General features: G+C 37.8%; 2 protein-coding genes and 1 pseudogene across 2 annotated transcripts; all 3 read right to left on the bottom strand.

Moving 5' to 3' along the window:
* Window positions 1-6,080: 6,080 nt before the first annotated feature.
* LOC148959307 (uncharacterized) lies at window positions 6,081-7,208 on the bottom strand. Its single transcript, XM_089110891.1, has one exon. The coding sequence runs from the start codon at window positions 7,206-7,208 to the stop codon at window positions 6,081-6,083; it is 1,128 nt and encodes a 375-aa protein (XP_088967017.1).
* A 2,444-nt stretch (window positions 7,209-9,652) lies between these two features.
* LOC135687845 (uncharacterized) lies at window positions 9,653-11,373 on the bottom strand (annotated as a pseudogene).
* A 116-nt stretch (window positions 11,374-11,489) lies between these two features.
* On the bottom strand, window positions 11,490-15,011 carry LOC148959306 (uncharacterized). The gene has a single exon (XM_089110890.1). The coding sequence runs from the start codon at window positions 15,009-15,011 to the stop codon at window positions 11,490-11,492; it is 3,522 nt and encodes a 1,173-aa protein (XP_088967016.1).
* Between the last annotated feature and the right edge of the window lie 7,850 nt (window positions 15,012-22,861).

Here is a 22,861-nt window from a genome sequence, read left to right as displayed (position 1 = left end):
TCCTAGAGTTTTATTTTCTTCTCGTTTCTATCAGTTTTATTTCAAGTTCATATGGAATTTCCCTCGACTCTCTGAAAGAATTTTGTTGGTATTGGCTCGCATAAAAACCCGTCCATCAAATATTTGACACATTATTTTCTTTTTTGTCGTTGCTTTTGCTCGTAAAATGGCTATAAACTGCTTTCCATTGTGACTTCCACATGTGATTTTGTAGCAAATAAACAACTGAAGCATTGCAACCTTATAACAACATATTTATTTTTCCATCAAATGAGCATTTTTTCTACGCAAACATGGATTCAAGAACAATGCTTCTGTAAATCCTGCGACAGAAAGTTCTACATAACTTATTCAAATTACAGACTTTCACCTTCCATCACACAACATCCAATTTCACTCTTTGTATCACACAACATTCTATTTCACAATATTTCAGTATCACTACTGACGGTCTTCTGTTTCATAAAAGAAAAGTCCCCACCAAACAGATGTTCGACAAGTTTTGGAGACTTAGATGGACCTTGTTTTGGAATGAACAGGCCTTGTTAAATGGCCTCTATACCACTGTGAAGCTGCTACTAAGAGAAGTTTTAGTTGTTACAAAAATTTTAAAGTTCGATTTCAGACAGAAACCACATTAGAAAGATAAGTTAGCTACCCAGGAGCTGAAAATTGTCTGGCTGAAGGGGAGGGGAGGGGGGGGGGTTTGTTGGATATTCACCAAAATTACTCGTAAAAAGCCCCTGCCCTATCGCAAAAATGCTCAAGATCTTTAGTCCAAGTAAGTGTATTCTGCAGTAAGGCTACTACTTGTGTTTTGTCAAAGCTCGGAATACACACCACTAAAGAAAAACAGTTCAATAGGAACATACATCGAACATGTGATGGTTTTTGTCAAACAAAACCCTTTATCTGAAGAAGTAAGTTCTTTTGACAAATGTTTCTGATGGCAATAACACATATGCCGAAGAAAATATACTCAAAATTATGCCTAGAATTGCGATAGTATAAAATTATATGCTTTAGATATTACGTGTTAGGCGTATAAAAATTCTAAGATGCCCCTCCAAGTTTCACTGTCATCACGGAAACTGTGGCCTATACAACATATTTTAGAGAACGCTCCAGAAGACAAAGTACCAATAAAAATACGGAAAAATAACATATCGATTACACGTTTACCAAAAACTACACAGCCTTACAGATTTTTTACAATGTATGTTAACGCAATCCATAACTAATGCAAGCTTGAAAAACTCGAGGCAACATCAAAAGTAAGGGCCAATACCAAGCGCTTGCTGGCAGCAAAATAGGGCCCGGGAAACTCGGAAAATTTCACTGTTTAGGACCCGGCTTCAAAATTCCGCCTAGTGGAAAACCGGCTTTACTGGTTCATGCAACTTCATACGTTATTGTTCTTCATCCCAGCTCCATCCATGCATGCTAAAATTACAGTATAGAAAACCCCTTCGAAAAGGTTTGTCTTTCTCAAAAAATCACAAAATTACCATTTCCATACAAACTATGTATGCGCGGCACCAAAGCCACTGCATTGACTCCCTTCACGTTCTAAATGAGAAATATGCCATAATCATCTCTAAGTTATTGGTGTGAAAAATACAAATTATTTATTTATAATTATAATTACTATTATTATTATTATTATTATTATTATTATATTTATTATTTTTTATTATTATTATTATTACTTTGTAATAAGGGTTGATAAATGTGTCACCTTTGGCATTAAGAAATACTCAACAAGATCTCTTCAGTTCCAGCCAAAGCTTTTCGTGAACAACCAAAGCGTGCCTGTTGTTAAAAATGGAGAATCTTTCAAATACCTCGGCCGCTTCTTTGACTTCGAAATGACCAACGGCAGTCATAAAGAAAAACTGCTATCAATGTTTCCCAGCCTTCTGAAAGAAATTGATGACTTGCCTCTGCATCCCAAAAATAAACTTCTATTGTACCACAGATATGTATTGTCCAAAGTTTCTTGGCACTTCACTGTTGCAGACCTATCGAAGACCTGGGTCATTGAGAACCTCGATAATCTTGTCTCTAAATACATTCGCCAGTGGCTTGATCTTCCCATAAGTGCTACTTTAACTAGTATAGTTCTTTCTAAAAATCAATTTGGTCTCGATCTTCAGCTACCTTCTGTCAAATTCACTCAATGCCAAACTGTTTCACGCAATGCCCTCCGAACTTCTCCTAACACAAACATTCAAGCTTTATGGAAAAACACCAGTAGTGGGATGAATCTGCAATACGACATTTACCGTAACACCAAAGATGTACTGAAAGCAGTAAAATCAGACAGTAGAGAGCGCTTGGCACACCAATTACTATCCCAGGGTGCTATTATTTCATTTCTGTTGGACCACTCTCTTAAAAAGCTCAATGGTCTTTGGTCTGTTGTGCAGAGCAACCTACCCACGAACATCTTCAACTTCACCATCAAGTACCTGAACAATACTCTCCCTACGCGCAAAAATCTAAGCCTTTGGAACCTAAGCCAATCATCTGATTGCGAATTCTGCCTTCTTCCCGAAACTTTACTTCATGTCGTTGCAGGCTGCAAAGTTTATCTCGAACAAGGTCGTTATACCTGGCGTCATAATTCTGCTCTAAATTTTCTTGCAACCTCCTTGAAAGCAATAGAGGGATCCTCTCTTTTTGCCGATATACCTGGCTTCTCCTCACCATCCATCATAACTGGAGACAATCTGCGCCCAGATCTACTTCTGCGTACAAAGGAAAACATTCTTTATGTTTTGGAACCAACGATAGGATTTGAAACTAACCTTAACTGCAATGCAGAAAGGAAACGTTCAAAATATGCTCGCCTTGTCTCAGATCTAAGACCAAGGTTCAAATCTGTCATATTTGTAAATCTCTCCATCAGCTCTCTTGGCATCTTCGGCGACTCATGCAGCTCATTCCTTGAAATGTGTCACTCTCTTTCCATCGATGATCAACACAAACGATATCTCATTTCTAAGCTTTCTACGATATCCATTCGTACCACCTATTACATTTTTTGCTGTAGGAACAAAACATGGACTAACCCAGAGCTACTCCCCTTTTAACGTTTTTTTTTCTTTTCTCTTTACTACGATTGTAATAGCTTATTTTGTAAAAACAGGCTAGCCAGTTACAAATTACCTTGTAATAGTTAGATTTGTAATTGTAGTTTTAACTTGAATTCAAAATGAAAAGTTTCCATTATTATGGCTAATTGAGTGATTCACAGACACCTAGATGTTAATTGGTCCGGATAATATAGGAGGGAGCAGTCAGCAACAAGCTGACAAAGGTCCCATTCTGTCATCTCAAGTTTACATAGACAATGTCTGTCTCAAAATCCTGGCTGTTACTAGCAGTGCTGTCTTTTGTATCACCTGTAACTTTACATCAATTCCGATCTTTTCCATGTGCTCTTCAAAACAATACGATATACAACCTAATGCCCCAATTACAACAGGGATGACTGTCACCTTCTTCATATTCCACAGATTTCCGATTTGCTCCTTTAATGGTTGATATTTCTCAATTTTTTCTTGTTCTTTACCTTTTACCCTATTATCACCAGGAATGGCAATATCGATTATCTTCACATACTTTTTTTCCTTGTCAACGACAACAATGTCTGGCCTTCTAGCTTCAACAACCCTATCACATTGAATCATAAAATCCCACAGTAGCTTAAACTTGTGATTCTCTAAAACTTTGTCAGGTTTCTGTTCATACCATTTTGTGGCTCTTTCAAATCCGCACTTTTCCGCTAACAACCAATGAATATACCTTGCCACATTGTCGTGTCGTCTTTTATATTCTGTCTGTGCCAGTTTAGCACATTCGCTCACCAGATGACTAACTGTTTCTCCCTTGTCACCGCACATTCTACATAAAGGCGTATCACTTGTTTTATCAATGTAGTGCTTGGTATAATTAGTGCGCAGCGCCTGCTCCTGTGCACTACACACTAATGCTTCAGTGCACCCTTTCAGATCTCCGTTCCTTAACCATGTCCAGCTTTTTTCCCAATCAATTCCGTCAGTATTCTTAGTAAGTTGCCCATACATCGGCTTATCTTTCCATCGTTTCTCCAAGCGCCTTTTTGTCTCATTCTTATGTTCATTCGGTGCTACTGCCTCCTCAGTATTCATTGCCCCAAGGTCTCTCACTTTTGACATAATATTGCCTCTAGCATGCTTCACATACCAAGCCAGGTTTTTTGTCTCATTTTCAATACAATACTCACAACTTATCAGCCCCCTACCACCCTTTTTCCTGCTAACATAAATTCTTGCTGCATCGCTTCTAGGATGAAGTTCTTTACTCATTGTCATTAATTTCCTGGTTCTTCTGTCCATACTTTCTAGCTCGTCTTTTCTCCATTTAATTATTCCTGCTCCATAGCGCATCAGGGAGATTGCCCAGGTATTTGTTGCTTTAATCTTATTCCTTCCATTGAGTTTTGACTGCATGACAAGTCTAACCCTTTTGAAATATTCTCTTTGAAATATTTTCTTCATCTCCTCTTCTTTCATTCTATCCAACTCTGTTATTCCCAGATACTTATATCCTTCTTCACCAACCTCCTTGATCTTTTCCCCATTGACAAGTTCAATCCCTGCACTTCCAGTTAATTTTCCCCTTCTTAAGGTCACAACACCACACTTTTTTATCCCAAATTCCATTCCTATATCTTGACTAATAAGGTTGACAGTAGATGTTAGACTGTCAATTTCATTCTCGTTTTTCGCGAACAACTTCAAGTCGTCCATGAACAACAGGTGATTGATCTTAACACCATCCAATGTATATCCCATTTTGACTTTTCTGAGGACTTCGGTAAGGGGTATCATGCAAATGACGAACAAAAGTGGTGATAGGCTGTCTCCTTGGAATATTCCTCTGCGAATATTTACAAGCCCTAGAGTTTCCCCACACGATGTCAGTTGTACTTTCCAGTTGGTCATCGGTCTTTCTATAAAGTTAACAACATTGTCTGATACTCTATAGAGCCTTAGACATTCTATTATCCAGCTGTGGGGAACCATGTCGTAGGCTTTCTTATAGTCAACCCACGCCATGGCTAAGTTTTTATGCCTCCTTTTACAATCAGCAAGAATCGTCTTATCCACCAGAAGCTGATCCTTTGTACCCCTGCTATTTCTTTTACAGCCTTTTTGTTCTTCAGGTAACATCTCATTCTCATCCAAGAACGTGTAGACATTTCCAGAGATGATTCCTGCCAACAGCTTCCACATTAATGGCAAGCAGGATATGGGTCTATAGTTATCCACTGCATTGCCATTTTTTGGATCCTTTTGACATAGCACAGTTCTGCCGGTGGTCATCCACGAGGGTATTTCTATTTCATCATTTATCAAATCATTGAGTTGGGCAGCAATTCTTTCGTGTAGAGATGTAAGTTTCTTTATCCAAAACCCCTGGACTCCATCAGGGCCAGGAGCTTTCCAGTTAGGTATCTTCTTGGCTTGCTGATTTACCATTCTAGTTGTTATTTCAATGTCATTTTGTGATAGATTAGGTTTGTTGTTTTTTAACTCCTCTAACCACTTAGCCTCTTTATTGTGCTGTGTTTCGTTGTCCCATATGTTCGACCAAAATTTTCTACTTTCATCTGCATCTGGTGTTGTATTCTCTCTTTTGTCTTTACCCTGTAGTTGTTGATATACCTTCTTTTGGTCATATTGAAACATTCGATTAATTTGGTATTGTCGCGTCCTTTGCTCGTACCTTCTTAGTTTGAAAGCCTTGGCTTGCATTCTCTGTTTCAACTCTTCAATTATAATAAAAATTCCTTTTCTCGTGATCAGGGCCGCACTAAGGACTTTGGGGGCCCTGGGCTCACTGGTGTTATGGGCCCCTCCTAAGTATGCAAAGGTGCTGAGAGAAGATACTTGCAGACAGAATTAAAGAGGCATATGATCAAGGGATTAGGTTATTATATAACTAAAAACAAACAAAACAGAACTACAGCAAATCTCGAAAAAGGCAAACAGAAAATTGATTTAACGAGTTGTAAAACAAGTAAATAGGTTCTAAAATTTGTGTTTTCTTGCCTTAGTAAGTGCAAATTTTCTACTAAGTTTTTGAACATCTAATTTTCTTAAAATATCCGTATTGGATGCCATCAAACACAGTGCCACGTTTCTTTCTTGTGACATTGTTGAACGAAACTGGTTCTTAACTCTTTTCAAAATGGAGAAGCTTCTTTCTCCAGAGGCAACACTGCAAGGCAATGTTAACAATAGCCTCAAAGCGATCATAACATTGGGAAATGTGGCTTGGGTATTGTTATGCCTGACAAGGTTAAGTAAAAACTGCCCAGTTGATATTTCTTTAAGCTCTTGCTCTTTCATTCCTTTCCCTCTGCTGACTCTTTCTTTCCCTTGTGTTTGTTTTTTACATTCTCTCACTTTGGTTATGTATTTCTGAAGCGGTTCCTTAGCATAATTGAAAAATTGCATCATTTCGTGCTCCATATCATCATCAAAGTGCCCTGGATATGCATGTGTTAAGGCCTTGCACCCTTCTGAAATTTCTTCTGTTCGTAATGCACAGATGAACCCAAATCTCTGTTCAATAACATCATAGCTAGCTTTTCGCATGGAAAGTTCTGTTTGTAAGCTGTCGATGATGGGCAAATACGTGCCAATGTAAAATTTCTCTCCACCAACTAACTCCACTTCTTTTGTTGCACTTTCGTCTGCCAGTCTCGGTCTTTTCTTTTTTCTTTTCATTTCATCTTTGAATTGCTGTTCGGTGCTGTCTAGAAACGTTTTGGCCTTATTAAGATACCGTTGGTATTCTTCTCTATTTCGCATCCCCGAAATGAATAGCTCAAGACTGTTCAATAGATCGATTGCAGAAGGCATCGTCAGGCTGACTGTTTGAAATGACAAGTTACTTATGTGTATTCGCTTTAGAAGATCATTCCAAAACACAGCCATCAACGCAAATTCCAAAGATTCGAGTTTTTCTGATAAGGATGTTGCGTCATTTCTAGTGGACAATGTTTGATCTTCATCAATCGCAATTTCATCCAGAGTTTCTTTTAAAGAACGTGGTGCCAGAACTAATGCTCTTATAGCATCATGTCTTGCAGACCAGCGAGTATCACATATCTTTTTAACAACCAATTCACTTTTGGAGAGCTTTGATTGCATAGTGTTCCAGCGATGCGTGGAGGCTGCTAAAAATGTATACACCTCTTGTACAGTTGAGAAAAAGGATACTGCTTGTAAGCAGCATTGGGCTGAGCGTTTCCCACTAAATTTAAGGAATGGCTTGTGCAGGGAACATAAAGGGCACATTTGTTAATTTCTTTTATTCTTGCCTGAACTCCAGAATATTTTCCAGACATGTTTGACGCATTGTCATAAGATTGACCGCAACAATATTTAATATCCAGATTTAACGAGTTCAATGTTTCAATGATAGCAGTTGTCGAAGATTCGCTTTTATGAGACTTTATTGGTGTAAAAGTGATAAATCTTTCCACCGGCTCTCCATCTTCGATATATCTTAGTACAAATGTTAGTTGATCAATGTGAGATACGTCCGGCATGGAGTCCACAATTATCGGAAAGTATTTTGCGTTAGAAATTGATATCAGAATTAATTTTGTTACTTCAGATGATAGCATCAAAATTACTTCTTCCACGATTCTTTGTGACAAATATGAGGGTTTTCCAGTTCCTTTGTTACCATAGCGAGCAAGATGGTCGGCTAAAAATGGGTCAAATTTGGACAGTAATTCAATAATACCAAGAAAGTTTCCGTTTTTTGGATGTCCAATAACATGCGAATCTCCACGAAATGCTAATCCTCGTTCAGCTAGAAATCTAACAGCCTCAATGACTCTAATAATAACACCTTTCCAACGTTCTTCTTCTTGTTGAAGAAGTTTGATATGTTGTGATTCAATTAACCACCTTCCCCCATTTGCAAATGCTGCACATAACTTCACGTTTTCGAAATGCGCATCTGACCTCTCGTGTTGGGAAATTGATTCAGGATGCTTCCAATCATCAAATCCAGAGCTTGCTAAAGCAGTTGTGTTAGACCCTCCAAACAGTTTACAATAAAAGCAGAACACTTTGCCCGAACTTGGGGAATACAAAAGCCAATCTCGGTCAATCTCTTCAGCATTTGATAACTTTCTCTTCAGCAAAGAAGCACTGAAGCACCTTGTTTTCATTTTGTTATCATTCACTTTGTATTGTCGACTTGACTTGAAAAATGATACATCTCTGTTTTGGCATTGTTTTGGTCCATGTAATGCCCAGTAACGTTTCATTTCCAAGGAAAAGAAAGTCCAGCAAGATGGATCGGTTTCGAATTCTGATACTGATTGCAAGCCTTGCTCGTTGTCCACTTCATTTTCATTTACACTAGTGCCTTCTCTGGAATCGGCATTTCCATTTCCACCATGCGTTTCATCTGGATCAACAACGGCCTCATTAACAGAATTATCCGACGTATCATTGTCAAAACCTAGGCTAGTATCGTCTTTGTCTAATTTCTCACTAGATTGATTGGAATTCGATTCTCTTTGGGCATCTCTTGCTTCAGGTTTAAACCCAAAGGTTGATAGCTGTGGGATTGACTTCAAAACCTTTTCATTCGATGCTTCACGATCTTTTTTCAATTTCCTCTTTTTTGCTCCACTCGGGTATCTTTCACTCATATTGAAAACGTAAGGTGTGCATGCAGACAAGCCAAAAATTAGTTTTCTCAAAAAGGAAGAGTCAGTGGCAAGTTTTGCTTGGCTTTGTGTTTGAAAAATAAACAGGAAATATCTTTCTCAAAGGCTGAATAAAGCATAGAGTATTGACACATATTCTAATATCAGATTTTTGAGAAGTATTGTTCACGAGATGAAGTGATACTACGCAAAGAATATGTTTAATTAGTCAGGCTTGCCACCCTCATATGCCAACACGTCGGCTGTGATACTCATTATGGACCGCATGATGTTTGCTTAGTTTCTCTAACACAAAGGTTCGTTTTCTTAAACTCCATTTCCACAACTATTTTAAAAATCCCTCAGAAAATTTGGGGCCTTCAACTGGTTGTGGGCCCCTGGGCCCGGGCCCGGTGGGCCCGGTGGTTAGTGCGGCCCTGCTCGTGATGTTACACTTTTTTGACAGTTCATGGTATTTCCCTTTCTTCGATACTTCACCTCTCTTTTCGCGCTCTTAGTATGTTAATGTGCTTTCTAAGTTCATTAATATTCTTTTGTCTTATTTTCTATCTTTGGTTTCCCTATGCCTAGTTTCCTCGCAACATACAATGCAACAGCACTGATCAGTTTGTTTGTGTCAGTTATGTTTTCCGTTCTGATGCTTATCAAGGCGTCGTTTACCTCCTTAACCGCCTCATTCACAGATTTTCTGTCTGCCTTTTTCAGACTTCGTGATTGACTTATGTTCCCTTCTTTCATGATTTCAATAATTTCTTCTATCATTTTTGTATTCGCTTCACTTCTCTCACTTCTCTCCAGGAAAGTTACCACAGGTTCTATTTCAGGCTCAGTCACTGGTATCTCATTAATTACAGTCTCCTCTCCAACGCTACTATCATCTATCACCCCTTCCTCTTCTGTTATTATTATTGTCAAAATTGTTTCTGTTGCTTTTTGTTGTGTCCACTATACTGCTGGCTAATGCCTAGGCAGACTATTTTTGTTGTTCTATTTTCTTTCATAAAAAGTTTTAACAATCTCGCAGTTTTGGCTGAGTACCCATTTTTGACATTGTTCGATTACTAATTTTGCCTCCTTCTCTCCTTCACATAGTCTCTTGATATGACACTCCAATTGCTTGCTGTAACAGCCTAGAAAGTCAAATACAACATTGATTTGATCTATTTCGTATCCACGATTTAACCGTTCCAGTGACTTTCTCATTTCAAAATACTTGTCTTGTTTTTCTTTCTCTCTCTTGGCAATACATCCAGGTGCACATATAGTCTCCTCTATCAAACTGACCTTTTTTCCTACTTTGTCAATTATAAGCATATCCGGCTTAATGGCATTGTTGCTTGGTCTTTTGTCTAAGTGCATCGGTATATCCCACATAATCTTAGCACGATCATTTTCGATGCTTGCAAGAGGTAATGCTTGCTTGTACCATGGAACTCCACGATTATTTCATCAAATTCAAACTTTGCTCGTATTAGATGATAAATAGGTCTTAACATTCTATCGTGTCGTGCCTTGTAGAGTGTTTGTGCTAATGCTGCACAGGAGCACAGCAAATGAACGACTGTTTCTTCTGCTTGCTTACATAGACTACATGTTGTATTTGCAGTTTCCATCTTTAACTTGTACTTTGAATACGCTTTGGTAGGTAGTAACTGTTGCTTTATTGATTCATTTGTCGATAAGACTATATCTGGGATGTTTTTCCAGCTTCGAAAAATGTTTCTACTGTTTTTTGATATTTCATCACTATCTAGTATTGAAACCGTGTAGAATCCTAACCAAGGTTGGTTTCTAACTCTTTCTTCATATAGTCTTTGAATGATACTTCCTAGTCTGCGTTGGATCTGTATATAGTTGTCATCTTTTAACTCCACTCTTTCCTGTTCATAGCTTAATACAGACTCTTCCTCTAAAAGACTCAAGTCAGCTTTGAAATGTTCCTTTGCGTACCTTGTTGCTTCAACAAAAGTTGACTTGAAGTTCTTTTTGCTTTTGTAATGTTGGAACGAGCGTACCAGCTTTATTCTTGGATCTTTGCTTATTTTAATGTGATGTGTCACCTTAATTTTTGAGATCTTATAGGTATCCTCTACAGACTTGAAGCCCCTTCCACCACATTTCTGTGGCAAATAGAGCATTGCTATTGATTCTGAGATGTGTTTTCCTTTATGCATCTCGACTACCTTTCTGCTTTTCCTGTCAAGATTTTGAATATCTGCTATCAACCAATTACTTGTCCCCATGAAGTGTTCTAATGTAGGCAAAACAAAGACGATGCAAGCTGTCTGTTTTCTTGGTACTGACAAGGATGATGACCATATAACATTCAATCTTCGTAGATACTCTTTTTCTGCTTGTTGGAACGTGAACTTGTCCAGCTGTTCGAAATTTTCATACTTTCCAAGGAATTTGTACTTGTCGCTAGACTCCATAACTGAGATGGAATCCTTTGCTCCTATTGGTAAATCTTCGCTCTTTGATACTTTCCCTCCAACTACATGCAAAGAAGCACACTTTTCCAGGCCCTAGGACATCCCAATATCTTCATACATTTCCTTAACTTTCTTTGTCACGACTGATATTTTGTTCTCTGATTTTGCATAGAGTTTTAAATCGTCAACAAATTATTATTATGGCTAATTAAGTGATTCACAGACACCTAGATGTTAATTGGTCCGGATAATATAGGAGGGAGCAGTCAGCAACAAGCTGACAAAGGTCCCATTCTGTCATCTCAAGTTTACATAGACAATGTCTGTCTCAAAATCCTGGCTGTCCCTAGCAGTGCTGTCTTTTGTATCACCTGTAACTTTACATCAATTCCGATCTTTTCCATGTGCTCTTCAAAACAATATGATATACACCCTAATGCCCCAATCACAACAGGGATGACTGTCACCTTCTTCATATTCCACAGATTTCCGATTTGCTCCTTTAATGGTTGATATTTCTCAATTTTTTCTTGTTCTTTACCTTTTACCCTATTATCACCAGGAATGGCAATATCGATTATCTTCACATCCTTTTTTTCCTTGTCAACGACAACAATGTCTGGCCTTCTAGCTTCAACAACCCTATCACATTGAATCATAAAATCCCACAGTAGCTTAAACTTGTGATTCTCTAAAACTCCTTCAGGTTTCTGTTCATACCATTTTGTGGCTCTTTCAAATCCGCACTTTTCCGCTAACAACCAATGAATATACCTTGCCACATTGTCGTGTCGTCTTTTATATTCTGTCTGTGCCAGTTTAGCACATTCGCTCACCAGATGACTTACTGTTTCTCCCTTGTCACCGCACATTCTACATAAAGGCGTATCACTTGTTTTATCAATGTAGTGCTTGGTATAATTAGTGCGCAGCGCCTGCTCCTGTGCACTACACACTAATGCTTCAGTGCACCCTTTCAGATCTCCGTTCCTTAACCATGTCCAGCTTTTTTCCCAATCAATTCCGTCAGTATTCTTAGTAAATTGCCCATACATCGGCTTATCTTTCCATCGTTTCTCCAAGCGCCTTTTTGTCTCATTCTTATGTTCATTCGGTGCTACTGCCTCCTCAGTATTCATTGCCCCAAGGTCTCTCACTTTTGACATAATATTGCCTCTAGCATGCTTCACATACCAAGCTAGGTTGTTTGTCTCATTTTCAATACAATACTCACAACTTATCAGCCCCCTACCACCCTTTTTCCTGCTAACATAAATTCTTGCTACATCGCTTCTAGGATGAAGTTCTTTACTCATTGTCATTAATTTCCTGGTTCTTCTGTCCATACTTTCTAGCTCGTCTTTTCTCCATTTAATTATTCCTGCTCCATAGCGCATCAGGGAGATTGCCCAGGTATTTGTTGCTTTAATCTTATTCCTTCCATTGAGTTTTGACTGCATGACAAGTCTAACCCTTCTGAAATATTCTCTTTGAAATATTTTCTTCATCTCCTCTTCTTTTATTCTATCCAACTCTGTTATTCCCAGGTACTTGTATCCTTCTTCACCAACCTCCTTGATCTTTTCCCCATTGACAAGTTCAATCCCTGCACTTCCAGTTAATTTTCCCCTTCTTAAGGTCACAACACCACACTTTTTTATCCCAAATTCCATTCCTATATCTTGACTAATAAGGTTGACAGTAGATGTTAGACTGTCAATTTCATTCTCGTTTTTCGCGAACAACTTCAAGTCGTCCATGAACAACAGGTGATTGATCTTAACACCATCCAATGTATATCCCATTTTGACTTTTCTGAGGACTTCGGTAAGGGGTATCATGCAAATGACGAACAAAAGTGGTGATAGGCTGTCTCCTTGGAATATTCCTCTGCGAATATTTACAAGCCCTAGAGTTTCCCCACACGATGTCAGTTGTACTTTCCAGTTGGTCATCGATCTTTCTATAAAGTTAACAACATTGTCTGATACTCTATAGAGCCTTAGACATTCTATTATCCAGCTGTGGGGAACCATGTCGTAGGCTTTCTTATAGTCAACCCACGCCATGGCTAAGTTTTTATGCCTCCTTTTACAATCAGCAAGAATCGTCTTATCCACCAGAAGCTGATCCTTTGTACCCCTGCTATTTCTTTTACAGCCTTTTTGTTCTTCAGGTAACATCTCATTCTCATCCAAGAACGTGTAGACATTTCCAGAGATGATTCCTGTCAACAGCTTCCACATTAATGGCAAGCAGGATATGGGTCTATAGTTATCCACTGCATTGCCATTTTTTGGATCCTTTTGACATAGCACAGTTCTGCCGGTGGTCATCCACGAGGGTATTTCTATTTCATCATTTATCAAATCATTGAGTTGGGCAGCAATTCTTTCGTGTAGAGATGTAAGTTTCTTTATCCAAAACCCCTGGACTCCATCAGGGCCAGGAGCTTTCCAGTTAGGTATCTTCTTGGCTTGCTGATTTACCATTCTAGTTGTTATTTCAATGTCATTTTGTGATAGATTAGGTTTGTTGTTTTTCAACTCCTCTAACCACTTAGCCTTTTTATTGTGCTGTGTTTCGTTGTCCCATATGTTCGACCAAAATTTTCTACTTTCATCTGCATCTGGTGTTGTATTCTCTTTTTTGTCTTTACCCTGTAGTTGTTGATATACCTTCTTTTGGTCATATTGAAACATTCGATTAATTTGGTATTGTCGCGTCCTTTGCTCGTACCTTCTTAGTTTGAAAGCCTTGGCTTGCATTCTCTGTTTCAACTCTTCAATTACAGTAGAGATTCCTTTTCTCGTGATGTTATACTTTTTTGACAGTTCATGGTATTTCCCTTTCTTCGATACTTCACCTCTCTTTTCGCGCTCAAGTATGTTAATGTGCTTTCTAAGTTCATTAATAGATTCGCTTATTCTTCTTTTCCACCATGGTTCTCTTGTTTTATTTTCTATCTTTGGTTTCCCTATGCCTAGTTTCCTCGCAACATACAATGCAACAGCACTGATCAGTTTGTTTGTGTCAGTTATGTTTTCCGTTCTGATGCTTATCAAGGCGTCGTTTACCTCCTTAACAGCCTCATTCACAGATTTTCTGTCTGCCTTTTTCAGACTTCGTGATTGACTTATGTTCCCTTCTTTCATGATTTCAATAATTTCTTCTATCATTTTTGTATTCGCTTCGCTTCTCTCACTTCTCTCCAGGAAAGTTACCACAGGTTCTATTTCAGGCTCAGTCACTGGTATCTCATTAATTACAGTCTCCTCTCCAACGCTACTATCATCTATCACCCCTTCCTCTTCTGTTGTAACTCTTCTTTTTATTTCTTCCAATTCCACATGAGTCAGCCAACCGTTCTTTCTAATCATGCGAGCTTGGTCACATAATCTCTGTTCAGTCAGATTGAAGCTATGTCTCTCTCTCCAAATGTTATGCATTCTGCGTCTATAGCCTCTCACTGGTTTTCCGTCATCGTTTACAGGCTTACTCAAAAAATAGCACTCCATTACTGCTACATTCATACTTTTCGACCATCCAGTTCTGGCAGTAGTAGGATGACGACCGGGCCCACGCTGCTCCTCCATGGGACACCTGCCGAGCGAGAGACCTTCACCATCAGTTCCAGTCTCCTTTACGCTGTTATCTAAATCACTGTTTTGATTCATCTCACTCATAAAAGAGGTCGTTCTTTGTAGCAAGTTCCCAACTGGTATTTTTTTTGTGACACCATCACTAGGGGGGTTGCCGACCAAGGCTAAAGAGTCCCTCCTACCCATGAGACAGACTAGCCCCCGCCGGATGTCAACCCGGCATTTCATGGTCTCGGGGAGAGCTAACAGGTAGTACACCTTGCCCAAGGGTGACCTGGAGGTAGTTGCGGCAAAGGGTAACCTCATTCTCCCACGTTGAAACTCCACAACCGGGTGCAGTTTTACGTCATACCCAGGACGAATTATTATTATTATCATTATTATTATTATTATTATTATTATTATTATTATTATTATTATTATTATTATTATTATTATTATTATTATTATCATTATTATTATTATACTTTCATTCATTACATCTCAGATAAAAAAATTCAACCAGTTCGGCTTCTATACAAACTCCTTAAACCCTGTCCATTGGTTTCAGTTCGCTGACGATGCGGCAGTGGTTACTGGTCAAGAAAACGAAAATCAAATTCTCTTAAACCACTTCTCTAGATGGGGCTCTTGGGCAAACATGCATATTCGGGTTGACAAGTGCTCAACATTTGGAATTAAAAAGCAATCTGTTCAGTTTCTACCCAAACTAATTGTCAATGAAAACATAGTTCCCACTGTTGAAAAAGACAAATCTTTTAAATATCTTGGTAGATACTTCAACTTTCCTATGGATAATAGTGATCATATGTCAAAACTATTGGAAACTCTCAACTCGTTAATGTCCAGTATCGACAAATTGTCGTGTCATCCAAAGAACAAAATTCTTTTATACCACCGATATGTGCTATCCAAAATTTCCTGGAACCTAACCATCGCTGATTTAAGCAAGACATAGGTGACAGAGAATCTAGACAATGTTGTTTCAAGAAATTGTTAGACAATGGCTCGAGCTGCCAATAAGTGCTTCACTAAGTAGCCTCATCATTCCAAAATCGAAGTTTGGCATCAATCTCATTCTTCCATCTACCAAGTTCTTACAATGCCAAACAGTTATCCGCAACTCTTTAAGACTGTCCCCAAACCAAGAGATTCGCTCTTTATGGAAAGACTCTAGCACTGGTACAAACATACAATATGACATTTATCGCAACACCAACAAGTTCTCAAATCCATCCAAAGTGAACACGAAAACCGCATTGAAAACGTTCTTACATCTCAAGGATTTATTATCTCGTGCATCTTAAAATTTGCTTCTAAGGGAACTAATCAACTTTGGTCTAGTGTCCAACAAAAGTTACCTAAAACATTTACAACTTCACCATCAAATACCTAAACAACACTCTTGCCACTAGGAAAAACCTCTGCAAATGGTCAATTACTCAGTCATCTGCCTGCTCTTTCTGTCTCCAATCAGAATCATTACAGCACATAGTCTCTAGCTGCAAGAATTATCTTGAACATGGTAGGTATACCTGGAGACATGATTCTGTACTTCTATATTTGGCTAAAACCCTTTCAACACCTAGAAACAGCTCACTTTACACCGACCTGCCTTCATTTCTATCACCTTCTTTAATCATAGGCGACTCCTATCGACCAGATCTTGTCTTCGTAACTGAAGATCGAATCCTTTACATGCTAGAGCTTACTGTTGGGTTCGAAAGCAACATCGACGAAAACAGTACTCGAAAAGCTAGGAAATATAGCGATCTTATCAAAGAACTGAGCCCTGCCTATAAACGTGTTATCTTTGTTAACCTTTCTATGAGTGCCCTTGGCATTCTGAGAACATCATCTACCTCTCTCTCTGACATGCTACACCAACTTAATTTTGACTCAAATCAAACTAAATCCATCTTGATGAAACTCATGAACATTTCTATCCGCTGCACCTATTATATCTTCTGTCGTCGAAACAAACCATGGCTAAGCCCCGAACTAATTGACTTTAAAATATTGTAATGCAGATAAGCCAATTATATGATGCCTGTGAAAGCGAGTTGTATAATTGTAAATTTAAAATGTATTCAATGAAAATGAGATGTTTAAAAAAAAAAATTATTATAAAATTATTTACAGTAGACGAAGCAAAATTTTTTTAGCTAATATAACAGCTAATTAAAGCTTACTATATATACTACATTTACAAATCTTGAATTAATTACCATGAATGGATAAAATGATATAGGAAATGTACAAAATTAAAAGGATGACTCATTAGATAAAAATACACAATTATTCGATGACTATTTCAAGAATCCAATCTGCGCAACGTAAGGTTTGCATAGTCTGCAGTTGCATTTTGTATCTTTCCAAGCTTTAATCTTTTTCTTAAATATTGCGAGGCTAGAGGATGTTTTAATGTCATTTGTAAGCTCTTGCATGAGCTTAGATCCCATAATAGTTGTACTTTCTATACCATAACAATTTGATTTTGGTTTTGATAGCGATATTCGGGATATGTTTCTAAGATTATAGCATGTATTTTTTTCAGTAAAGATTTCTTTCATGAAACTTGGGTTGAGATTATGTAAAGTTTTATATATTTCTGTAAGAAGCAATTGCAGATTTTTTTTCATGGATAGACGTCGAGTTATCTTTTTCAAGAAGAGTTTGAAAGCTTGATTCATAGTCATCATAGGCAAGACGCAAAGACTTTTCATGAATTCTGTTTATTCTGTTGTTCATCTGTCGATCACAAAACATCTAAATTAAAGGGCAGTAGCTAAATTGTGATAAAATGAAGACGTGCATGGTCGGTTTTACTTTTCTATCATCCATGTAGTTGGAGATTCGGGATAAAGCATGTAGCTTTTGGCTGGCCTTTTTGCATATCAATTGTACGTGTCCTTTGAACGACAAATTATTATCAATACTTATTTCAACAAGTTTCTGTTCTTTACTTGGTTTAATTATCGTTTTATCTATTTTCAGAGATGTGTCATTGCTGCCTTTACCAAAAATTTATAAGGTGGCATTTGTCCCCATTCATTTTCATATAATTATTTTGAAACCATTCTCTCATAATAACTATGTCTTGTTCTAGTATTTTAATAGCCTGCTTAATGTCTTAGTGGATGACATATAGCATTGTGTCATCAGCATAATTGCGTATTTGGCTATTTGATATAAACATAAACATGTAATTTATGTATATATTGAACAAGAGAGGTCCCAAAACTGATCCTTGTGCCACACCTACACTATGGTTTTCCATTCACTGTAAGAGCCGTTTATTTTGACTCTTTGTTTCCTCTGGCTAAGGTACGATAATATGAAATTCAAGGCGCTTCTACTAAAACCATAAGCATTGAATTTAGCAATCATTAGGTCATGATTCAGACAGTCAAATGCTTTTGACAGATCCATCAATTGTGCACTGGCTGTTGTTTAGTATCTAGAGCTTTTTCGCAATTTTCTATGAATCTGAGTAATGTACGTTGGGTGCTATAATTCCTTCTGAAACCACATAGTAGTGGTGATAGAAAACCATGAGCGATGGGAGTAATTTGTGATTCCATGATTCTCTCATATATTTTTTATGCTGACGGTAAAGTAGCAATTGGTCTATAATTTTTCTTTCTGAATTTATCATCTTTTTTATGCAACGATGATATGTCTCCTAATTTGAGTTCTTTTGGAAATGTTATATTAGATAGGTCCTCATTAAATGTTCTTTGTAAAATTTCAGAGAAAATGTCTGAATATTCTTTAAATATCCTAGCAGGTATACTTTCTATTGTTGAGGCCTTTCTGGTATTAAGTTTGTTTATCTAATCCCAAATTTCCCCACTCTTAACTTCCCTAAATTCAAAGGGCTGTGGGTCAGGGTACATTTCTCTTATTTTTATGATACTTGGGTGTTTTTTATATTTCTCAATGGCTTTATCAACTGGGTCATTTATACCATCTGTAACTGATATGTGAGCTATATCTTGTTGAATTCCTAGATCTTGTGTTAGTTAAATAATTCTGCAATCTTGCAGTCATCACTAATTAATTCTCCATTTTCTTCCAATGTAATGGAGGCTGTTGTTATTATCTTTTCTGCAAAGACCGGTTTTATCGCTCTCCAGAATTTGCGATTATCTGTAAAATTACATAAAACTAGGTTCCTAAAATAACTGCTTTTAGCATTACGTAATAACTTTACACATTTGTTCCTTTGCCGTTTATATGCTTTATGATTTCCTCATTTTTGTTATTAGTATATCTATTTTACAATTTGCTACGATGCCATATTGCCTTACGTAATTCTTTCGTCATAAATGGCCCGTCGTTTGCACGAACATACTTTCTCTTAATGGGGGCATGTTTATTAAGAAGACTTTTGACTGAGATATCAACACTGCCGTAGTCTCTAAAGTTTAGTATTCGATGATTCAAAATTTCAGATCCAAAGCTCGGAATATCGAATTTTTTGTAGTCTCTATATGTAAGTATTTTGGGACCTCTCTTGGTGAAATCACCTTTGAGTATGCTCAGTATCATTACGTGGAAGTCAGACAACCCTGTTTCAACATTAGTCGTGTTTTGAAAGTGATTTTTACAGTTTGTCAGTATCAAATCTATACATCATGGGTTGTCTGACTTGTGACAGGTTGGATTCTTGATCCAGTTAACTAATTTATAAGTGTCCATGGAAGCCTTAATTGCGCTGTCACCCACTTCGCAATTGAAATCGCCCATAACGATAAGATCTTCAAATTTGTTGCCGAAGAAATCGATTCCTTTTTCGATCTCTTCAAAGAGATAGCTTGGGCATTGGGAGGGTGGGCGATATATGCTAAGTAGTAGCCATTTCTTTGTTCTAAGTTTTATTTCGGTGGTGCATATTTCAATGTCATTAGGAAATTTGTAATTTGTTAGCTCTTTTACAAGGATCCCTTCCCTTGCATAGGTAAGAAGGCCTCCACCATTTTTGTTTCTATCCTTTCTGAAAGGTTCTCCAAAGCCTTCGATCATGAATTGACTTGTTGTAAAAGTTTCATCTATTTTAGTTTCGGCGATTGTAAGAATGTCGACATATTTTGAAACCATTAATTTTAATGGTTCAATTTTATTCCTGATTGAGTTTATGTTTAGGTATGCTATTACGAGACCCTTTTTATTTTTAATCCTAATATTCTTAAGAATATCAATTGTATTTAATTCGCAGGAATCAGGTATTTTTTCATCTACGGTTTCATGGACGTATGATTCGGGGTTTCTATTTACTGTATTTATATTGATGTTATTCAAATTTTTTAAGCTATTATTATTATGTTTATGAAATCTCTTTTTGCTTTCATATATTTCTGTCGAGTCATCCTTGTTTAATCAAAATGAAGACGATCTAAGTTTTTGAGTTAAGTTCAGTGCCAATTTCCTGTTACCTCTGAAATTAAGATGAAGACCGTCTCTTGCAAGGTGCTGTTCTTTGATGTTTTGCTGCTGTATAGTATCGACGTTTATGGTTTTGAATTCGTTGATTTTTGTATTGAGTAGTGGGTTATCTTTTCTTTGGATGATTTCCGATATGGTTATTTGGCAGTTGGGAAGATTACTTAGAATGAGTTTGGTTAGGGATACGATTTTTGCCAGAGCATCTTTCACTGAGTTGTTAGAGATATCGTTTGTACCAACGACCAGCATGATCTTGTCTGGTTTTTTCCTGCACAGTGGTTGGATGTAATCATGGAGATCATCAGCGGTGGCTCCCAGGAAACTCCTTACTTTTGTGGTGTACCGATGATGCAGTGTTCTTTCATTAATGTGGGATAACATACTGTCGCCTAGAATTAGCACTGTGTTCTTTATCCATGGAAATACTTCATACGCCTTTTTCTGATTTGTACTTCCATACGATACGGAAGCACAATTGTGTTTGAACGTGGCTCAATTTGAATTTAAGACGGCAACATTTGAAGAAACTGTGGTCAAGACAATTAGACTGCCCTCATGTTTTCAAAGATTCTACCATAGACACTGTTCCTAGGAGATCAGAGGTATGATCCCAAGTGCCTTGAGACATCGCTCAAGTTTATCCACTCCCTGCCTCCCAAACTCTTACATTAATAACGTGAAGCCTTGTTTTAAAACTAAAATCAGCAAACTTGATCTTACCGCTCTCTTTTCCTAATCCTTCCCTCTTTTTGTTAGTGATTTGCTTTAGGCTCTTGGGCGTCCCCTAGCAAACGATTTAAAAGAATTTATCATTTGTACATTATGATTAGTGCATTAAAAATAGCTTCGCGTTAAAGGCTTTCCTCACATAAAGATCATCTAGTTTACCAGCTTTTCCGCACTTTCTTATTAGGACAATGAATAACAAAATGGCGGCTTCGAAATAGCTTTCTAACATTGTTTGAACCACGGAGAAATCGAAAGTATCAATGTTTTTATTTCAATGCCGAAAACATAAATATGTCCAGAAAGAGAATGAGAAGCAATGAAAAACTTGGGTTTAGCGTGCTTGCTGAAATTGCGAGAAAGTTTGGTTGCAGCAAGTCTACAACACTTTGTATTTACTTATTTTTACAATAAGGCTTCTAGGCCGAAATGGCCCATCGCCAACACAATTAGTTATACTTACAAGTTAACATAATTACAAATTACCAATAAATCTCAGAGAACAGCAAACAGCTAATACAAAGATAAACAGATGAAAGAATGATTATAAGCTAGAAAGTTTACGTTACGAGGATATGCACATATGTAGGCCTTCTCTAAAGATTCCCGTGATTCAAAAGCCAGCGATATAAAATTGGCTATCGATATCAGACAATCCGTTTCTTCTTGACTCAACAACCAAATAAACTTATCACAAAGGTCAAGGGATGATTATTTGGGAAATTTTCAATATGTCATAGATAACAAAAAATTCCTAGCAGTCTCGTAAAGGGGACAAACTAATAAAAAATGAATTTCGTCCTCCACAGCAATTCTATTAAAAGATTGACAATACGGACATTTTCTATCAATCTTAGGAATAGGATTCTTCCCATTTCTCCCTGTTTCAATCCTGAGGTTGTGAGCACTGAGACGTAGTTTTGCAAAGTTGGATCTTTTCTTTTTGCTAGGTATCAAGTCTAAGTAATGCTTAAACTTATAAACAGTTTTGAAGGATGCGTATGTACTAAACTTTTCATTAATGATAATAAGTTCTTTCAAATTTTCCAGAACTTTTGCCCTAAAATGGGAAGACACTTTTGATTTCACGATAGAGGAGTTATCGATTGTATGTATTCTGTAAAGGGCCATCAGGGAACGGGCAATACTGACTCAATTAGAAACACCGGAATCTGCATCATTAATTAACATTTGAAGAGCTTTGTATACATATTAGTAGCTAGTGGCTAGACTGTGCCTCAGCCGGTCTAGAATGGAGACCTAAGATGCCTCCTTCCCTCCATCAGTCTGAATGTACACCTTAGGCAAGTGTTAGCACACTCCAAGCCTCCCGTGCCTGGGAAATGGTGAAACTCTGACAAACCGTTCTTAGGCAGCCCTATTTTGTCAACTCGACTGTAGTGCTGGCAATATGCCCTGGGCAGGAGAACCCACCAGCCCCGTAAGGCAATCTCCTTGTGTTTGGTGACACGAACAAATCACTCTCTTCCAACTTGTCTTGAACCAGCACGGAAGAGTATGGATTATGAAATCAACATGGAATCAAATGTCGAACCATAGTATATCAGACCAGAGGGGGCCACCTCCGGACCCTCGCCAAGCGATCAGGAGGGCGCATCAGCAGCCCCGGACTGGTGTGACAGATGCAACCAGGGGATCATATCAGCAGCCTCGGACTGGTATGATACATGCGACCAGAGGAAAAACAATATCAAGAAGAACATTTAACATCTGCACCTACAATCCACGAACGATCAACGACCTTAACAACCACTCCTTAGATACAATGCTCCATGAACTCAACAACATAAAATGGGACATTGTTGGATTCTCAGAAACAAAAGTTAAAGAAAGCAAGATTGAAATCCATGAAACAACCGGCCACAAACTGTTCTTCTCTTGCA

This window comes from Rhopilema esculentum, chromosome 10 (assembly GCF_057945365.1).
Source record: "Rhopilema esculentum isolate cy_ngs chromosome 10, ASM5794536v1, whole genome shotgun sequence".
Classification (NCBI taxonomy): Eukaryota; Metazoa; Cnidaria; class Scyphozoa; order Rhizostomeae; family Rhizostomatidae; genus Rhopilema; species Rhopilema esculentum.
This window is presented reverse-complemented; position numbering and strand designations above follow the sequence as displayed.